The sequence below is a fragment of the Mus caroli genome, chromosome 18 (genome assembly GCF_900094665.2).
Source record: "Mus caroli chromosome 18, CAROLI_EIJ_v1.1, whole genome shotgun sequence".
NCBI classification, from domain to species: domain Eukaryota; kingdom Metazoa; phylum Chordata; class Mammalia; order Rodentia; family Muridae; genus Mus; species Mus caroli.
Window position 1 is genome coordinate 85323764 of NC_034587.1, and position 22013 is coordinate 85345776.

Below are 22013 nucleotides of genomic sequence, written 5' to 3' on the forward strand. Positions count from 1 at the left end.
TATGGGGTTACTTCAAGTTTTAATTGAGTTGATTCATTTTCCTTATGGTTTCCCCCCTCTCTTTCTTTGAGTCTTTTGTGTTTCCTGGGTACCAATACTCTGTCAGATGTATAACTGGTGAAGATGTTTCCATCTTGTAAGCTGCACAGAAGCCTTCTAGTTTCCCAAACTCTCTTATGTCAATTATTGGTCTTTACACCTGGTAAAGAAATTTCAGAAATTTCTTCCTATGCCTGTCATTGAAGTATTTCCCATACTTTCTCTTTAGACATCTTCAAAGTATTTGAACTTTGTTTAAGTGCTTGATCCATTTGTATTTGACTTTTGAGGAGGGTAGGGAAAGGATCTAGTTTCATCTTTCTACATGAAGCTATCTAGTTTGAGCAACAATCCATGTTGAAGGTCATATCTTTTCTCCAATGCTTGTGATTGACTTTTTAGTAAAAACAAAACAAAACAACCCATAAAAAACCAAATCCAAAATGAAAAAAAAAATTACCATCAACCCTCCCTCCCCCATCACCATCAACACAAACAACACTAGAAACCAAAACAAAACAGGTAGCTCTAGGAGTGCTGTGTCACTCAGTTCCATTTCAATAATCAATGTGTCAGTTTTATGACGGTACCATGCTGTTTGTATTATTTTACCTCTGTAGTACAAACTTGAAGTCTAGGACAGTGATACCTTTACTTGTGTTTTGGGGTTACTTTTCTCAATTTCTGCAAAGAACTGTGTTGGAATTTTGATGGGGACTGCTTTGGATGAAATGGCCATTTACACAATATTAATTCTACCAACCCATGAACACAGTAGTACTTTCTATTTTTTGGAATCTTCTTCAGTTTCTTTGGAGCCTTAATGTCTTAACTGTACAAGTCTTACACTCTTTGATTTTATTTAGTCCAAGATCCATTTGTCTGTCTGTCTGTCTGTCTGGAGGCCATTGTGTAGGAGAGCATTTCCTGGACTTCATTCTTAGTAAGTTTATCGTTATTACATAAGGAAGACAACTAAATTTTGTACCTTTCTACTTTGCTGAATGTGTTTATCAACTGTAGGTATTTTCTGGTGGAGTGTTTTGAGGTTTATATGTGTAGTATCTTATCATCTACAAGAATGCTTTGCCTTCTTCCTTTCTAATTTGTTGTCTCTTTTGTTCTAGCTAAGACTGACTATATTAAGTGGAGTGGAGACAGTGGACATCTTTGCCTAATACTTGATTTTAGTGGAAGTGCTTTGAAATTTTTTTCCACTTAACATGATTATACTGTAGCCCTGTTGTATATTGTTTTTATCATGTTAAGACATGCCCTTTTATCCTAGACCCACCAGGACTCCTTATATAAATTTTTCTATTGTGTTCCAGTTCAGACTGAGAATTCAATTCTACTTTATTGAAAATGATTATGTGCATAATTTTATTCTTTTGAATGTGCTGCTACATGGTTCAGAATATGGCCTATGTTAAAAAATGTTTCATTTGCTCTGGGTACACTGTGCATTAGGCTGTTAGATGTAGCATTTTATAAATCTTCACAGGTTAGCATTGATGGGTAGTGCTACACAAGTCATCTGTACTCTTTTTGATCTCCCATGCCCTTAATGACAGACAGAGATCTTGAAGTCTTCAGTTGTCAAGTGAGTTTCTCTAAATTTTCTTGCAATTTTATCAGTTTTGCATGAAACATTCTGGTGGTCTGTAGTGTACTGTACTTTTAGGACTGCTGAGGTTTGTCAAAAAATGGAAGACTCTCATATTAAATATTCCTTTCATCTCTGGTAATCTTCCTGGTTCAAGTTGGCCTCTTTTGGAATTAGCACAAGCATTTCAGCTTGGTTTTGAATCATGTTGCCATTCCATGTTTTTCCATGGTTCTTGAAATTGAAGTTGGTGCATTTGTGTTTAAAGAGACTTTGTTATAGCAAAACATAATTAACACCTTTAAAACACAGTGAAACAATCTTTATTTTCTTAATGGCATTTTAACCACTCAAGAGAAAGTGATTTATTTATGTAAGTGTATTAATATATGCTCACAACTATTTTTTACTATTGTATTTGTGTGTTCTTTGATTCTTTAAAATCTTATCCTTCCCCCCTTCATTCTTTTCTTTGGTTTCAACTGGAAATTTCTAGGTAATTCTATTGTATCTACTGGTGATTATCAAGGTTCCTTCTTTTCATTATTACCCCTTTTTCTTTTTTCTATCCCCCTTTTATTCTCTTTTTCTTCTTCATTTTCTCTGTCTAGCTCTGCTTTGTTTTGGTCTCCCTGAACTCCTTTCTGTGTCTCTCCTTCCTTCCATTTTCCTCAACCTCTCTCTATATAGAATTTAAATGTTCTAAGAACTCAGTGGTTCTCTATTAGCAGCTTTTCGTCATTTTGGAAAATTCTTAGACAATTTTATTTCAAAGAGTCTTTTTCTTTATTCTCTCTTCTTTGGAGCAACAGATTATGTTTGCTTCGCAGGGTGAGATTATTTCACTGTTTTTGATATATTGTTTTTGTTTATTTTTCTGGTTAGGTTTATTTTGGGAACTTAAAAAATGTTTTCATTTATTCACATTCCAAATGTTGTCCCCCTTCCTGGTCTCCCATCCAAGAGTTCTTTATCCTATTCCCCTCCTCTTTGCTTCTGAAAGTGTGCTCTCCCCTAACCCCAGAACCCCATCACCCACATACCTCACCCACAACCCCTCATCCCCCTTCCCTGGGGCATCATGTCTTTACATGATTAGGCACATCCTCTCCCACTGAGGCCACACAAAGCAGTCCTCTGCTACATATGTGCCGGTGGCCACAGACCAGTCCATGTATGCTCTTTGGTTGGTAGCTTAGTCTCTAGGAGGTCCCAGAGGGTCGAGGTTAGTTGACACTGTTGTTCTTCCTATGTGTTTGCCATCACCTTCAGTTCCTTCAATCCTTCCCCTAACTCTTCCTTAGGGGTCCTCAACCTTAGTCCAATGGTTGGCTGTAAGGATCTGCATCTTCCTCAGTCAGCTGCTGGTAGAGCTTTTCAGAGGACTGCCATGTTAGGTTCCTGTCTGCAAATACAACATAGCATCAGTAATAGTGTCAGGGGTTGGTGACTGCCCGTCAGATGGGTCTCAAGTTGGGCTGGTCACTGGATGGCCTTACCTTCAATCTCTGTTTCATTTTTGTCCCTGAATTTCTTTTAGACAGAAATAAGTCTGGCTCAAAATTTTTGAAGGTAGATTGATGACCCCATTTTTCCACTGGAGGTAGTCTCTTCAGGTTCCATCTCCCCACTATTGGGCATTTTGACTAAGGTCATCCCTATTCAGTACTGGGAGCCTCTCACATCCCAGGTCACTGGGACTTTCTAGAGGTTCCCCCTACCTCCCAGTCCTCATAGCTCATATTTCCATTCATTCTCCTGGCCCTTTGAGGTTCTGTCCTGTCTCCCTCCATAGTTTTGGGAACTTTATATGCATGACTAACATTCACATTCACTCTTTTATCAGTTGTGTCAAGTTTTGAAGATCCCATAAAATGCAGTCTTCACTTCTGTAAAAACTGTTTGTTGTTGTTGTTGTTAGCAGTTTACTGATTTGTAGATTAATCCCAAATATAACTAGGGATTGGATTGTTTGAAGTCTGTTGTAGCTGTGGGTGCTAAATACATTTGAATTGTTTACTTCTCTTGGAATTTTATTGTTGCTGCTAAATTTGATTTTCTTTCCTTATTGACTTCAGGCACCTGTTGTCATTTCTCCTCCTTAGGGAGACTGCCCTGATTGGGAGTTCTCTCTTTCAACTACAACTTAGTTATTTTGAAGACTTCTTTATATATTGGTGAGGTGTAGGGAAAGGGAAGTGTTCTATGATTTTACACTTAAGCATTAGGCTTTTCGTGGGCCTGTGTAGAAAGTTATCAAGGTCCTCAGAGGTATAAGACATTACTGCCTGGCTACCTCCACCATGCTTTCTCCAACTACCATGCCTGCAGCATTTCTAGTTGCTTTCCTCCAGAGCCTGACACCTCGCTTCAGAATACAGAATCTGAAGATGTGAATGCAAGATCTGGGTGTGTCTCATAAAGTTGTTTCCTGACCACATGCCTGTGCTACCTAGAAGGCTCTCCTCTTGCTTTTCACTGGGTGTCCTTTTTAGCCATTGCTGGAGCTATGAAGGGATTATTTCCAGATTCTCATGAAGAGAACCTGATCCTTCCGACTCTGCCTCCTTAGTACTTGAATTACACTAGCCTACATACTTGAATAGTCTGTGCAGTAATGAGGATCAAACTCAGGCATTTGCCTACAATAAGAAAACACTCGATGCAAATTCCTAGAACTGTTTTCTTGTTACTTGTATGTTAGGTAAGTTCTCTTCCACTGAGCTGTGTTTACTTCTTGCCTTGTTACAGCTTAATGATGGTTCAACTGGGAAGACCTGATGTTGTTTGTCTGACTTTGTTTATTCTATGATGCACTTTACCTCATTTCAGTGAATGACATAGGATGTAGGGTATATATTAACTCAACGTATACTTTTTAAAGAATAACTATAAAATTATGAGAAAATAACTATAAAATATGAAAGAAAATCTAAAGGTCAATTTAAATCATACCTTTCAGGTTTCCTGATTATGCTTAAATAATCTTTAAGATTCACAAAACTTCCCAAATCCAAAAGAAGCAAAAGGTTACAGGAATATTTTGGCTCAATGTACACAAAGATCATATGTCAAGTCTACCCAATTTGCTAATACTAGAGAAGATGAACTGTCAGTCATACTTATTCATCACTGAATCAATCTGAGACATCAAATTTTGAGAACTCTTTTTGTTTAAACTGTCAAAATGAAACAGCATTTAAATGTCAGAAAATGTTTTTCAACATTAGTTTTGCTTTGATGTAAAAAACTTTAAAGTTGCCAAAATATAAACAAAAAATAGAAGACTTTAAGTTGAAAAGAGGCAAAAAAGGCTTGGTCAATAATTTTGCGCACACACACATTAGTTTTTTTAAGAAACAGAAAGAAGGTAGAGGACTTTTGTGGCCCCTGTGAATTGTTTGTAAATAGAACTCTCTTTTTATGTTTATGTAAATAATTTTAACTTAAAATGTGAACAGAAGTCTGTAAACTTGACAGAGATCTTTTTCACTGTATATGACCATGCCTAAGTATACTGCAAAAACTTGATAAACAAGCTGCTGAATAATTATTTTTAATGCTGTAACCTACATAGCAGAAGCAACATTCAAATAGACCAAAGTTCTTTAATTGCCCATCACATATTACTCTGTTTTTTAAGGTTAAGAGAAAGCATCATTAGTAATTGCAGAGTAATAATCACATGTCATGAGGGAAAATATTGTCTAGGGATACAAACAGATAAGAATGATCTTTAGTGTACTACTCAATAGCAATGACCTAAACTATCTAAGACTGTGTAGTGTTTTGGTGTACTAGAAATTATAATGTATTTCTTACAATTCCTGCTTCACTCATAAACACAGAAAGCAGCATAAAGTACAATTCTATGGGTATGGCATCTCTAGGACTTTTGATATTTCCCTTAGAGAGTTAAGAAAGACACTGTCACATGAACGATGGAGTTATATTTGGTTCAAAAATGAACTGAACATTCCATATTGTATGTAATGCAATACTAATTTTACCTGAATTTTAAAGCTACCAAAAAACAGCTTAATATCTGGACATATCAAAAATAGCAATGGGCATTTTTTTGCATTCAACATTATTCATCTTGTTTTCACATTCTACACATATACAAATCTTACTGCTGTTACATTTCCCGAAAAATCCTTTTAAAGGACCATGAGATTTTGAATTTAAAACACCATCTCCCTCCAATGTTGAGGGAAGTAAGTCAGATATGAGAAGTACAGCCAAGGAAGAAAGCTGAATAAAACCTTCCGAATGAATTCAATGTAACATTGTTTTTTCCATTACAGCATGAAATTGAGGTGATTTCCTTAGAGTGAGTGAAATAGTCTATTTCTAGGTAATGGCCTTAATATACTATAAGTCACCCTCTGAAATGTAATTAGATTTGTTAAAAAGAACTACAAAGCTCAGAAGTAGCAGTGTACCCACAAATAACACTTAATATATATTGGAACAAAGAAGGAATGTGTAAGGCCAACTGTACTCCAGGGACACCCAATGAATAAGACCAGAGTAAGTTACCTGCCTCCTGATTTCTAGGTGATATGCTCTGGAAAAGTGACATCACATTGTGCTTTTCAAGTCCAGCTGTGAGAAGATTCAATTAAGATTTTATCTTATTTTATTTATTTATTTTTAAAATTATTTTATTTATTTACATTTCAGCCATTCCCCCCTCCCCTCCCGGCCCCTCCTCCCACAATCTCTCATCACATGCATTCATCCTCCCTCTTGCCTCCAAGAGAGTGCTCCCTCCTCATCCCTCTCACCACTTATCCTCCTTCCCTGGGCCCTCAAGTCTCTCCAGGATTAGGCTTATCTTCTCTCACTGAGGCCAGACCAGGCAGTCCTCTCCTATATGTACCAGGGGCCAAGAACCAGCCACTGTATGCCTGGTTGGTGGTTCAGAATCTGGGAGTTCCCAGGGGTTGGGGTTAGTTGAGACTGCTATTCCTGTGAGGCCACCTTCTCCTTTAGCTTCTTCAATTCTTCCCCTAATTCAGCCATAGGAGTACTTGACATCAGTCCAATGGCTGGGTGTAAATATCTGTGTTTGAACATCAGTGCCCCAAATTCAAAGGCACCCACATTTGTAAAATAAAATTTACTAAAGCTCAATTGAGACTTTTTAAATTGAAGTTTGAAACAACCTTTTTCCCAACTGATTACCTTAAAACTAGAATTTACATGTATTCAGAGGAATTTGTAATTGACACATATAGAGAGTGATGATGATGATGATGATGGAAGGTCTTCATGAGCACATTTATGATTCTTGTCAGAGGATAAGTTGAAGATCTAAAATTAGAAATAAAATACAATTCCAATAGTGAGAGATGATTTTGTGTTAATACTTAATTTTGTTTCCTGACAAATATCTGTGACTGAAAAAAGCAATGTTTTGTGAAAGAGAGGAAGCAGAGGAAAATCAAGTGAAAGAAGATGAAAGAAAGGAACTGAAAAAGGAGGAGGAAAGAAGAAAGTAAGGAGCAGAAAGGTGGAGGAGTTGGAAGAAGAAGAAGAGGATAGTTAGGAAGAGGGAAGAGGAGGAAAAGGAAGAGAAAAATAAGAAGGAGGAGGAAAAATGAGAAAGGGAGATAAACACATTTAGAGATGGCTTTGAGAAAGTTGACTTTTAGTAATCTGCTCATGATAATATCTCTGGCTTTTCTTTATTCCCTTATTTCTAGCCATTTTGTGATCTAAGTACCACTTTGCCATCAGAGCTGATCTCTAATATTGGCACACACCAAAGGAATTAAAACTAGGAAAGAACAAAGATCAGAAGATATTGCATGTCCTTTATTTGTGTGTTGGAGGTAGCAAGAACTCACTAAGCATTTAGTGATTGACTAGACTTAGAGATCATATTCAGTATCAATCAACAGCCAGATAGCCTAAAATGCCTAAATAGTAGAACAATTCACATTTCCATGAATGTTAAATATTCTAGCCAGTTCTTGCTCAAACATTAATTTTAATAAGTTACCATATGGATACCAAAATTAGATCAATTTGTCTAACATTTTTTGAGTAACTTGGAAACAGAGATAGCTGGTTTGTATGTTACAAAAATAGCAGAGTAATTGCTTTGGGGCTGTGCCCTGTGGCATGTATTTATTAAATATTGTCTTTGATGTCAGCCCTAAGCTTATATAAACCATTACATTATTCATAAATATTCTTTTCCCAGCAAAAAATTCTGCATGATCTTAATTGTGACAAAAGGGAAAGAAACACCACAATTTCACATCATTAATTTCTTATGACAATGGCTCAAATTGATATTCAGAATTATCTATTTCATTCACTATTTAGAAAGAATATTTTCATTATCACTCCACTCTTGAAGATTTTTTTTCTAAACTGTATAGCATCAAAAGGTCCTAGTTATTTTTATTTTTATTTTACAAGTTTGTGTGGCTATACCTCCCCATCAAGGGAACTTTAACCCTACTGACTGTGTGATCTGGGTCTACAATCCAGTTTGTTTTCTCCAGGACTAAGAAATTTTACCCTTTCTTTTTTAAGGGTATGCTTTCTTAAGGAAGGGAAATATTCATTAAAAAAAATCATTTGGTAAACTACCCAGAAGGCTCAGTTGATATTTAACCATCAAATTTTGAGAAAGAGGCTCAGCAAATGTTTATCTAGACAGATCTACATTAAAATGACAAAGACTGCTGTATCAGAGAAGAATTGTCAAACGGAAAATGGACCACATCACTGCAGGACAGTTGAGTAAATTTCAATTTTGACGTAAAATCTTGCTGCCAAATATGCATTTTAACTAATTTTCATTACCATTAATGGGTGGATACAAAGGCAGAAGAAAACACAAAATCTAATTACATCACAATGTGTAACTCATTTATGCTTTCTGTGTGTCTTTTCACTTAAAAATAGACGTTAACATATTGGTTTTAATAAAATCATCAATACTAATGTTCTACAATTCATTCCAAGCATATTTGACCCAAGGAAACTCAAACTATAATATGATAATGTTAGGGAAATACCGGAAATGTGTAATAAATTCTCAGTAACCTTACAATTTATAAAGGGCTCTCTTTCACTTTATTTTGAAAATTGCAAGCTCATAAGTGATGGAATAAGTTAACATTTATAGGTTAGCAAGATATGATTGTCAGAATTCTGGTTAAATCACAAAGTTACATTCATCACATAACAAAAAAATGTAAGGAAATCACTTACTATTACAGTTCTAGGAAAGTCAACTAACTTATGGGTAAAGTCATTGAATTAGCTCAAAACTTCATTCATGCAGAGTTGTGGTGTAGAGTAATACTTTAGCTGTTTTGCCCTTTTTAAAGTGACAAGGCAGGTTTTAATGTTGTACAACCATGTTCTTATTTGTAGTAATTCTACTTGTGAATTTCTTGGACTTATAAGAAATCATCATCAACAGATTATGTATATCTTTTAAAGATTGAAGTATATATAAAATGAAAAATTTAGGAGCAAGAAATACAACTATGCATTTTTACTGAAGGGTAAAAATCACACACAGATTTTAAAACAATTAAATTTCTTAATTTTATTATTGTCTCAATATTATTTTATGCTCTGTCAGAAATTCATATTTACTTTCCATGGACAATGTTTTACTTTGCATTTCATTTGGAAGTTGTGTTTCAAATAGTATTTAAGTCCAGATGTTCCCAGACTATTATTTATTTGGAATAGATTATAACAAATAATAAGATGTGGTAGGTCATATGTTCTCCAACTGAAGCAATTTTGTAATAGGTATTTCATTTCTTAGAGCTCAATGTCTGGTGAATTTTACCAAAATGATCATAATCATTATATTTGAACAACCACAAATGCCATACTTTTATAATGCACAGTAGAACACTTTGGAAAGTACATAAAATTAGTTAAATAAAGATTTATAGGAAGCAAACATATAATGTATAATCTAGTATATTTTTGAGATTTATAGGGGATCAATATTAAAATAACATTTGTGTTTCTAAAAAGACAAGTGATACTTCATTGAGAATAGAGTGAATCAAAAACCAAAGGTAAGAGTGAGTCTGTGAATGTGAGCATGTGTCTTGGTTGGGGCACATGAGAGAAGGCAAGGGAACCAATGTTTTTTGTCATCTGCAGTGAAGGTGACACTGGTCTTTGTGCCCAGGAGTGGGTGTGGTTCATGTACTGCCTCTGACAGCTAAAGTAACAGTGTCTAAGAAAAGGAAAGAAGTAAATTATGTCATGTTTGCTCATCTCCAGAGTGTGGAATCCTAGTCTCCTTGTCTATCCACTATTAGACCTATCTCTCTCTCTCTCTCTCTCCATCAAACATTGTTTCTTGAGCTATACAATAAGTTTGCGGAATGGGATTTGACTGATCAGATTACTAGCTCGAGTAATTATGTGCACTTCTGATTGCTATGAAGTGCAAACATCACTGTTCTGCATGTTGCCTTCATTCTGTCCATTTCTCACATACCCTGTGGTCTGTGAGATGTGTTTTCCTCAAGATGGTTCTTCTGAGAGAAATCCTGCAGTGGCTTAAAATTAAATCATATCTTTCTTTTTCACAGAATTTTTGTTTATAAAATTCAAATACTTGATTCTTTTGAGACTACGGGCATTTTGAGTGACTTCAAACAGTGTTTGGATTTCAACTTCTGCACCCCTGCTTACAGCTAGGTAGTTTACTCCAGTAATACACAGTTCTGTTTACAGAGAGGATTGATTTTATATGCTTAGTCTAAAACCATTGTGTGAGTGATACATTTGTAAGTTATTTGTATTAATCAACATGAGGATTTCAGATTAGGGATGATGTCAGAGAAAATTAAATACATTAAAATAAAGCTTACTGTATATGTGAAATTCCTACAGGGGATAGTTCTCTTACAAGAAGTTTTTTCCTTTACAAATATTTACAAAATCATAATACTTAACCTTGAGGAAAGTATCTGAAATATACAACTAAAAGATGATTTTTAAACTTTTTTCTTATTCATCTAAATTTCAAATAATTTAAATAGTGCCCACTTAAATTCATAAAGAAAAATATGATGAATATGATATTTGAATATAAAATTCTAACCTTTAATATTTTTTAAGAGTGGAAACTGTAGTTTCCATGAAAGAATATAACCCCAATGTCATCAGCTATCTAATGCTGTTGTGATAAAAGTTATTGACAATGGTGCCATAATGTCTTCTGAAGTGATAAAGTTCCCTAAAATAATAATAATCATGGTTATCATATAAGTTGTTAGTGGGCAAAAAGAAAAATGGTAAAAACAGACACACAACAAACAAGAAAAACACTGCCTTAAGTTTTAGGTTGCTTATTATTTGAGGTAATAAAGCACTGTTTGACAATTTATAAATGAAAATGTTTATAGCAATCAACGGAACGAGTTGCTCACAGAAAAGCTTTTTGGGGTATGTTGGTGATGAATCTAAGACCAAAAAAAATTATGTAAGAATGAAAGGGGGGCATTTCAAGGTACAAGGGCTTAGATATTCTGAGCCATAAGCTATTTCTCATTTCCCACCACTTCCTGCTGAGAGATGGGTGGAGCCAGGGAACATTCATGGAGAGCAGGAGAAAAAACTTCCCAGCATTTATTGCCTCTGAACAAATTACAAAGCCCTCAGGTTTCAGGTACCCCTCCCCCCAGGGAAACATAAAAGGAATCTTTCACTCTGTTTGACCTTTCTATTGCTGCCATGGTTTAATCCCATCTTAAAAATGTGTCTGGCATCTCAAGATTTTTGCACAAAATTGATAAAACTATTTAAGCCTTCTTCTCTGAGAATAACTGTAGAAATACTTCAAGGTTCACACTCTTGAGTAAGAAAGAATGGGTTCATAGCTGTCCACACACAAAAAGGCAGGTGACCCTTCTAATTCATTTAGAGGACATAAATGTGGGGATTTCTGTTTCTCTGTGTATACTGACCAAGTAGTCCTTTTCACTGATAACACAAACCATGGCAAAATTCCAAAAGAAGTTGCCCACAAAAAGCAATTCTGGCATTACAAAATTGCAGTTTATATACCTTCCTTTGTGTTAATTTTTTTCCGCAAACTAAAAGAAGCACATTTGTTGGTAATGTGTTTTCTATGCAAATGTTAAGACATAATATGATTGTTTTTCACCTGCAAATAGTACTAGACTAAAGAAGGCAAAATCTACCACACAGAAGAAATTCTAAATCTTGGAAGAGTAGGGTCCAAGAGTCATGCTGTCTGTGTCAATGGATTCTTTATCATTTAGCTCAAATTATCCTACAGACTAATCATTTTCCATTGATTCTACCTTTTTTCATGGGTAATTTCCATAGATTTTATAACCTAGGCTAGAAATTTATTTGTGTAGCATATTACTTAATTTTAAAACCAAGATTACATACTTAAAAACACCCTTTGGGGGGTCTATTTTTGAGAAGGTGGTAATCCAAAGATTATATAACTAATGACTGTAAAAGGAAGTAATTGCATTATATGAATAGACACATTAATAAATTAGGAGAATATATATATATATATATATATATATATATATATATATATATATAATTTTCATTTGGAGCAGTCATTAACATTACATTTGTACTTTGTGAAATATTAAGTAGTAAAGGCCTAAACCTCAGGACCACTGAATGTATACTGCCCACTTATTGTGCTATATTAAAATAGTCAAGACAGGAATACATTTTTAAAAAAAAAATAATGATAATGTAATTACCTTAGTTTGCTTTCACTGTAGCACTAATGATTATTTTGTATGTGATTCCGATTATCAAAGAAGTAAATTATACATGCTTTCTCAAAACATAATTTTGTGAGATCTTGGCCAAAAAATGAGAGTTAGACATTAACCTTTATGATGTATTTTTAATATCCACTATAAGGATACCACATGCAATAAATTGGATTGTAAAATCTACAACTAACAGTGTGTAGATATTGATCACCCCATGGATTCTATGTTAGATGAGATATATGAATGGCTGGTAATTTTATAAGAAGGATGAATGATTTTCAAACAAAATTTCCCAGTGAAAGCAGAAGAATTGCACACTGGAACTAATTGTCTAGATACTAGAATGAGGAAAGGTTTAGTTCCAATGAATATGCTTCTTTTCATTTTACATGCACTATCAAACAGCATCTTCCCTAATGTATGAAACAATGGCTTCATTCTGAACCAGCAAAAGGCTTGCTCTAGATATCTATTTAAATTTTGTTAAATTCAAATTCTGGCAGTGGCCAAAAGCTACTGATTCAAAACTATTTCCAACTGGTCTGAGTAAATTAGCTCTGAGTGCAAAAAAATTTTTTTGTTGTTGTTCAATCACTTAGCAAAAGATGTGATTTTTGTCCCAAATCCCCACCCCACCAGAACAGTAAAACAGTGGTCCAAGTTCATTTACACTTTTCTGCATATTTGATGCAATGTTATGTGTCACAGATTGCATGTATATTAATTTACCACTATAGTACAAAAAAAAACCCCAACCTCCCTCATCAAATATTTATGTGAAAACATGTATACCTCCAGACTTTGAGAGGAGACTTTCTCATGCACATCAGCCTCTTTCATCATTTGTCTCCATCAACTTGATATTGATATGGTAACCATCTTCATAGCTCTGTATAAATCTGAGTGGAAGCCCAACTGAGGTACACTCAGAAGGAGCGTAAAGATGTCTTTGGTGCATAGTAGTCTCTCCCTCAAAATGAGAAAGTATAGAGGCATCTTAAGTCAAGAACCTACAGGTTCAGGTGAGCTAACACACACCCACAGCCATTCTAGCAATTATGGTGGAATGGGTTTTATGAGGCTACGGGAGACTGCCACAAGTATCTTCTCATCTTTGGTTTATATAGGTTCATCTGTTTGTTTCTTTTATTACAATAATCACTGCCTCATGTCAAGCATATTAGGCTACTATAAATTCTCCTACTGCTTTTCTGAGTAGTTTTGACTTAGCTGAAAATTTTAAGTATACTTGGAGGAGTATGCTAGAATAAAGCTCCAAAAGTTTATCATGAAATATTTTACAGTATTATTCTCAGTATGATGAGATTGGTTAAAAGACTAAGGAGGTATGTCTCTCATACACTCTTTTCTGACACTATCTTCAGGAAAAAAATTACTGGCCTAAACTTATGTGTGACTTTTGGTTCCTTCTCAATGAAACCCATTGTGAATGATCAGAACCAAATGGTGAAGCTACTTTATGTGAGTACTTGTCTCCCACCAAAGAGACACAAGAGCAGACTCATAATTAGCAGAATCCTACTGGACTTGCTATCTGTGCTTCTGGCACATTGATAAAGCTGAGATGTGAATCAAGACCCCCTCAGGGCCTTTCCCCATAAGTTCCTTGTAGAAACTTGTGGTGTCTAAGCAACAGCTCGACTCAGTGAGCCAGCAAGAGGCTCTCTCTGATGGCCACACTAGGAACCGTGCTAGAACAGTCTCAGCTCAGAGTTGCTCTGGTGTATTTACTAATGGCATTTCTACAGTGGATGCCATGTGTTAAAGAAACTCAGAGGCATTAACCCTGAAAAGTGGGATTCCAGGGATGGCTGTATCCTCTGTCCTCAGTAGGACCCAGTCATTTGCTCTTCTGCTGTGTCAGCAAAATCCACAGTGCAGAGTTTGGGCAATTTTCTTTTTATCCCTGAAGACTTAAGGTAATTATTTTTCACAGCCACATTAACTCTTATGATTAGTCTTTATAGGGTTTTCATACCTATCTGAGTTATTTGGGGAGTGTAGGTAGTTGCAGTAAGTGCACATTTATCAAGGAAGGATGCATAAACACTTTACTCAGTAGTAATTCACTGAAATGAGTTGTCAGTTTGCTCTTCACCTATGGATAAGGATGAAGGAAATCCTGATGGGGATCAGAGAAAGATTCCTTTTAACAGACTAACTTTGATAGAACATTTGCTAATATGGAAAAAAAATCAGGTTTTCCTCTTGCCTGATCATGGTTTTTTTGTTTGTTTGTTTGTTTGTTCTTTAAATATGATCTGGACTCCTTGATAGATATCTGGTTTAGGCACATGACATCAGGTGAGTCAGGCATAGTAATTTATATTTTTACCCAGCAAACATTTCTATTTTGACCTGAATTAGCCAGACTTTTCCTCTTTGAGTGGAATTTCCTATTTTCCCTCAAACTTGGTAGTTTGTCATATTTTAGAGCTAAAAAATTTACAAGTGAAACATTTTCTCCTTTCATCCCAGCCAAGTAAGTTCAATACAAGAAAAAATTAAAGCCAAGTAAGTTCTGATTCCACAGTGAATGCCAAGCCCCAATGATGATGGCCTTTGTGAAATTCGTCTGTGAAATTTAAAATCCTAACATCTATTTTTGTGTAACATTTGTTCTCCTCTCTTGACTACATGATGGCTGAGTTTACTTTAAGATCAGTTTTATGTCTTTCTCCAACATTTTGGAGTCTCCATTTGGAGTTGGAGATTACACCGATTCCTCAAGTACTTCTGATGGATGGCCAAGGGAAGAAACAATCAATAACAAGGCAACACTAACTAGACATACAATATGACAACCAACATACAGGACAGCTAGGCTTGTTATCCTGCTTCCAAAACACTTTCCTCTTGAGTTTCCACACATACTCCTTATAGGATCAGAGTGGACTACAGAAATACTGCTGCTAGTAGGGGGGCTTTTTTTTAAAAAAAAATTCTAACATCAATATATTCAACATAACAATCAATTTGAACGCAACAAATTAGTTTTCAATAATTTAAGAGAGCATATCCTATCACCCTCAGCACTGATGATATATACTTATCTGTAGGTTGATATAGCAATATCCGTGGCTATACTTACACACACACACACACACACAGACAGACACACACACTCAAGCTACAGGGCCCTTCTTAATGGAATATTCTAACTTTGCACCCCATTATTAACACTGGATATTTTTACATAGAGAGTAAAGATGCCATCTGTAGAGCTCACTTGACTTCTTTCTGCCAAAACTGAAAAAGCCACAGGGCTTGCAGTAGGTCATCATATGTCTAAACACAGGCCATATGTCTAAACAAAAGCACCTAACCTTAGGACAAATGTTAGTGACAGCCAGGCTCAAACTGGAGTGGAAAAATTTCCCAGTACCAAAACTTCTGCTAATGTCAGACACAAAGAATTTTTCTCATTTAGATGAGTGTTCATATTATTGGATTCTATTTTTTTTTTTGGGTAAAACATAGATTTCCCCCATAGAAATTCAATAAATAAAGGACTTAACCACTGAATCAAGGAAGCAGAACTTCAGTGTTTAACCTTCTAGTTGGGACTAGGCCCTACCAATGTTAAATTGTACTGCAATTGGTCTTCCAGGAAGCATGGGACGAAATGACCCCATGGCAGGTCCAAGACAGACTGTCTTGCTGGTCAGTGGTGGCCTCGGTGTGTCATTGAATGAGGCTGGAGCTATAGCTGAATCCATAGCTGCTGGACCGTGACAACGGTGGCTGAGCCTCTTCACTCTGTTCTGGAGCATAGCTGGGAAATGTCTGTGCCCTGGACATCTTTGATGAACCAAACCCATGACCTGAAGAAGAGGAAAGGAAAACTTTACTAAGAAAAACATTCAGAAGAAACAAAAGGACATCTTAGCAAAGAGAGAAAATAGATCTAACAAAAGACTTCAAACCCTCAAAACCGAATTTGTAAGGAAGTGGGCAAGAGTCTAGAGTTTGGTATCCTGACACTTCTTTTACCCAACACTGGGAACTGAACCCAGGGTCAACCACATGATAGCCAATCCCCCTATCCTTTTACTTTTTATTTTGAGACAGAGTCTCAGTAAGCTATCAAGGCAGATGCTGAATATCTGATCCTCCCTCAGCTTCCCAGTTAGCTTTGATTACTGTCCAAGCACCACATCAGGCCTGATTTCTTGACCTTGATGATGTAAAAACATATTCAGAGTATTTTCCCCACCCCACTAATATCTTCTCTAGGATTCTGAACATCTATAGAGCTAGGCTAATTTTTAGGACTCTCAACTTTCCTGTCCTCAGCCTTTGAAATAAGGCAGAAAATCCTTTCTCTGTAAAGCTACTTCTGATGGAAAGCTTAATAATTTCTTTCTTTTCTGTTACACTCACTTTCTGCAACTCTAATGCCATGAAATGCTTTCTTTAGAGCATTTGTGAATAGGCAAACTGAATTTTACCCTAGTCAGTAACAGCCAATTATCAAAGAATATTTTACAATAAGTTAGGGGTTCTGGTTTCCCCAGGAACTTTGTGAATTCCCCTATAATTGATTGCATATATGGGTTCACCAAGGTGATATGCTTCAATTGTCACTAAAATGCTTTACTGGTTGAATATTATACAAAATATAACCCAAGAGAATTCTTCCCATGATTTTAACTGTTTTGCTGATAACTTGTGATAGAAAATCATCTAATGCGAACCGAAGCACAGTGATTGCTTAACATTTGCCAAGATGTTTACAATGTGTAGAAAGAAGTGCACATATTAAAGCTTTAGAAAGATTTTCCAGCCATTGTCTCACCACTTTTTATAACCAGTGATTATTCTTTGTGCTTGAGGATGGTTTGTACCTGATGGAAAGGCTTAGAGAGACAGAAGAAAAATTGATACTATGCACTTCCCCTTCAGAGTTTATACTGTACTCAAGGGATGAAATAAATTTAATTTGATTTGTGTTTTAGCTGATCTCCTGGGTGTGGAATCCAGAGAACACTATCTGCTAACACTGAAACATGGGACTTCCACTGTCATACCCATCAGTTGCTCTGTCCTTTGCAATGTCATAGGCTCAAAGCCAGTTTTGTTGCCACATGCTTGACAACTCCAAAAATATCCTTGCCATGAAGAAAGCTTGAGATCCAAGAGAGAAAACCCATAGGAATTGTGTAATTAAAGGCTAATTAAAACTGGTAGAACTGCTTAAATGTTAAAATAATTAAAAAAAAAACATGAGAGACAAATCTTGCTTTCTAGCAAGAAATTGTTTTAACTTTGTCATTGGCCTGATTCTCTTGATGACCAGGGCCCTACAGCTGAATCTATGCTGTGGTGTGATACACAAAGTTAATATACATCAGTAGTTACTATAACAGTCTGAAAGTTAAATGTGGATACCTGAACAGTTCTTTACTCCCATTTTCCCCACTTAGTGTCTTCGTGCTTTGGAAGAGGTATGTCATTACTTCTGCTCTTGTGCATCTCTCTCTTACTTCTCATTAGCTACCATGGCTTTTCTACTGGTCTATATGCAGTCTCTTCATTAAATTATTTAAAAATTTCAATGGAATATTTCTGCTTTTTCATGAGGACTCTGATGATATAAAAGCATGAAAATGAAGCAGAGAAACAGGAAAAGGAGGGAGAAGTCAGAGACTGGGGGGGGGTGGTCAATAAAGGCAATGCTAAGGTGATGTTAGAGAGGGGCTTTGGAAAAGATAAATTAAAGGAGTGCATAGAAATTAAGGGAATTCTAAAAATCGGGATCTCAGAAGTGGACACACCATGTATACATGCTGCTTCTCATTTTGGTTTTTGTAGTTAACTTTAAGGGATATTGTTTTGCTATGAGATTTTTGGTTTATTGATCTGAAATCAGATGATGATAATAGAGGCACTCAGCTTGAATTTTTTGTTTTATTTAGCATGTATTGTGGTTTTAAATGTTAAGTCAGTGAGCTAGCTTGTGCCAAATGTTGTCATCTAATAAAAGGCTGTGATTCCATAGTAGTCTCCATGGGTTTCACTGTCCTAGGGGGAAGATCAAACTGTCTGTTGGCTGTATGTGCAAACTAAAAAACACATAGGAAGACATCTGAGATAACAGTGTGTCCTAAATGTTAGCTAGAGCAGTTAGTAAAGGCCTGTAAGGGGGTAGCATCTTGGCATGATATTGATGACAAACTGATGCAGTTAAAAACTACTGATGTGTGTGTGTGTGTGTGTGTGTGTGTGTGTCTGTGTGTGTACTTTCTGTCCCTTTATCTTACCATTTATTAATGAGAATTCATGATTCTTTTAACTAGGAACATTGTGTTTATTAACATATACCAGCTGGAAGTATTAAGAACGTGCTCTTATGTCTAGAGAGATGCTCTGTGGTTAAGGTTGTGGTACTGCTCTTCCAAGGGACTCCAGAGTTCATGCCAAAAAAATTTAACAACTGCCTGTAACTTCAGTTGCAAAGGACTTGGTGAGGTACTTCAGGCCTTCATGGGCAACTGCACTCATGTGCACCCACACACTACACATATGCATGTAATTAAAAATTAAGTATTCTTCAAAAAATACTCTTTTGGATTTGATTTTATGCAACTGTTATTAAAATATAAAAATATCTGAAGAGAGAGGTGAGACATATCTTTAAATCTTATTATTTGTGGCCTGAAAGTGAAGGATTAAGTTGAAAACAAAGATTTTTCTTATAAACATCGTGTTTTTATTTTAATTCTACAATATTGAGCATAAAAGGAAGATAATACAAAGTTACAGACAGTTTTTAATTTTCTTGTTATGAGTTCTTGGAACAGAACTTGGGTCTCCTGGAAGATAATACAAAGAACATTTACCACCCTTCTACTCCAAAAGTCTCCAGGAAAGAGTCTTAGAAATGGGGGCTCTGACTTTATAGACGTGATCAGCTTCCCTAAGAAATATAGTCAGGCAAGGACAGCAAACTACAAACAGCAAGTGAATGGTTTGCTCTACCTTTGTTGAGTAGAACCAGAGGTCAGGTGGGTGATAAAACCATACATATCACTTCAGCACCCCAAACCGCTATCCCTTCAGAGTGTGAACAGTGAATCTCACCACTACAATGAGCTTCAGAAACAAATTGGACTTTGCTGTACTTTTGTGGTCTCATCATCCCATGTTGGGAAATCATATTCTCTGTAGGTATAATGGAAATTAAACAAATCAACACATAAGGTTGTTAGCAAAAACTGTAGGTGTGTGCCTAATTTCTTTTCTGAGCAGAGTGGGCTCACAAGCTCATCATTCCCTGCTCAGCTCCTGCATTCCCTTACCACCTTAATATGCTGCTTCTTTCCATGATGTTTTTATGTTATTCTCTTTCAAGGTCATCAGTATATTTTTTCACCTCCTCTGTAAATCATTTCTGGTTTAATTGGAAATTAATTTATGACTTTCTTTTACTTCAACTATTCATTTACTTCAGACAGTTCATAAATTATGCTGTTTAATGCTAATCAGCAAAATAAGATACCTCAATCAGAACTGAATACGTGAAGGCTGTTTGATCAAGAAAACAATAAATGTGAACAAAGAGAGAAAAATAATTAAGCCCCTTTCAGCATTCACTGGAACCATGCCCTTAGGCAGTGATGATGAAAGCAAAAACAACAAAAATAAACTGTGAGGCTTAAATTAAAAACTCAGTAGAATACATTTGTTCATCCTGCTGACAAGGAGTCTAGTGAAATGTTCTGTCAGTTTTTCTACACTTGGACATACAGACAGATATGGTGAATGCATTCACACAGCATGTGCACAATGCTACAAATTAAAAGCTGCAAATACGTTAACAGCAATAAGTCTGTTTTAAAAATCTTCTTAAATTTTGTATTTCCACCCTAGCTGTAGTCATGTCTGTTTCAGTAGAAATGATATTTTGTTCACATGTTCCATATGTTCCCACTCTGACATGGTAATTTTATGTGCATCTACTGAACCTAAGCTTCAGAGTTTCACTCTAGAACTGTGTATAGTCATTTAGTGCATTTATTTATACTAACAAAATTATTCAGGGAACTGAAGAACATCACATAACAATAAAAGCATAATGAATGCTTAGTTTCAAGGGAAACTTCCCTGCTCCATCCCCAAATGCCCATACTGTCGATGAAGTGGAAAGAATGCAAATGTAGTAGAAAACAGCAGCCAAACTGGAGTGCTGGGTGCAAGGATTCTTACATAGAGATGGCAAGAAGAAGAGGGTACAAGAAGACAGACACAATATTTTCTTCTCCCAGTAATTAAGAAGTGTGTTATCAGCACATATAGCTAAACTCCCTCAACCTGGCTGGCATCTGGTTTTCTATTTTTACTAACCAATTTTCTTTATAATGTAGATTCTAATGGAAACTCTTCATAAAAGCCAAACAGATTCCCCAAACAAAACTCTTGGACAATAGCTGGTAAGAGGAAATGACCCTGATAAAGACATTTAGTAGTCCTGTGCTTAAATGACTTTTCAGAATCTGGAGGAGCTAAAAGGGTGTTGTTTCTTCAAATAATAAGACAAAAGTTAGTATTACAATAAATTAATCGAGGAAGTTTCCTGGTGAGGAAGAAAACGTAGAATAAAAGCATTAATAAAAGCTTAGGCTGAATAGTTGGGAAAGATCTTTAACAAGTACCTTCTAGACACTAGCTGCGAAAAGAGTAGGCAGGCTGTACTCATGCACCTGGATAGGAGAGGAAATAGTAGAATAATGGGCTAGGTTGGCTGAGTGAACTCACCAATGTATCTTGTTGGCAGAGGAGGGTTTTATGCTGTGTTTAATACTTGAATGTTAATTTTAAAGTAGGTGAAAGTTGAAACCACATTAGAGTTAGCCAGCCACAGATCTATTACATCTCAATAATTAACCATCAGGGATTAATTATGCATTGAAATGCCAACATGCATTGCCAAGATTTCTCCTACAAACTGTATTTGAATTTTATTCAATTTTTAACAGTTGAAATTTAAACTAGCATTCTTAGAGAGTTTCTGAGTTTCTTGTGGAAATTTGATGGTGTAGCTTTATGACCTTAAGTAAACTTTGGGGTTTAATCAAGGATCAGGTTCAGCATAATTTGATCCATTGGGGAAAATGATAATTGGCTTAATCTATATAAAGAATGGTTAAAAAGAAAATTATGAAAACTTCTGCTCATTGAGTACAAATTTCATGGTGATATTATTCTAATTACAAACCAACCAACCAAACAAACAAACACAAAACTAACCAACTTGAGAGGAAGAGATTATGTATCATGTGTCATCCAGACAGGATTGATGAACAACGTAGCCTGCTGGTAAAATAATGATTTCCCAAATATCTTTGGAGGTGCTTTGTAAAGTAGTCAGTAGGTTAAATAAATAAGCTCTTTCATCAATGTGACCAGACCTCATCCAGTTTATCTGTATACTGCAAATGGAAGGATAAAGGTAACTTCTCTTTTTTTTTTATTTCTGAATTTCAGTATTTATCAACAAAGATATTACACTTTTTTTTAATTTGGTATTTTTTATTTTTTTTTAATTTTTAATATTTTTTTATTAT

General features: G+C 35.7%; 1 protein-coding gene across 2 annotated transcripts in view; it reads right to left on the bottom strand.

Annotated features, from left to right (window-relative positions):
- Positions 1–6923: 6923 nt before the first annotated feature.
- The window catches only part of Dok6 (docking protein 6), a 430374-nt gene continuing 415284 nt past the window's right edge, over positions 6924–22013 (bottom strand). The window contains exons 8-9 of one of the 2 annotated variants that reach the window (XR_003835467.1): positions 16025–16271; positions 6924–6964 (exon numbers count right to left, since the gene is read on the bottom strand). Coding sequence is in view for 1 of the 2 variants with exons in the window: in XM_021150966.2 (XP_021006625.1) it covers positions 16132–16271 (140 nt within the window). In the remaining variant the exon portion in view is untranslated. Of the gene's footprint in view, positions 6965–12254; positions 16272–22013 lie in introns of those variants that run through there. The other variant, XM_021150966.2, reaches the window with a different exon arrangement.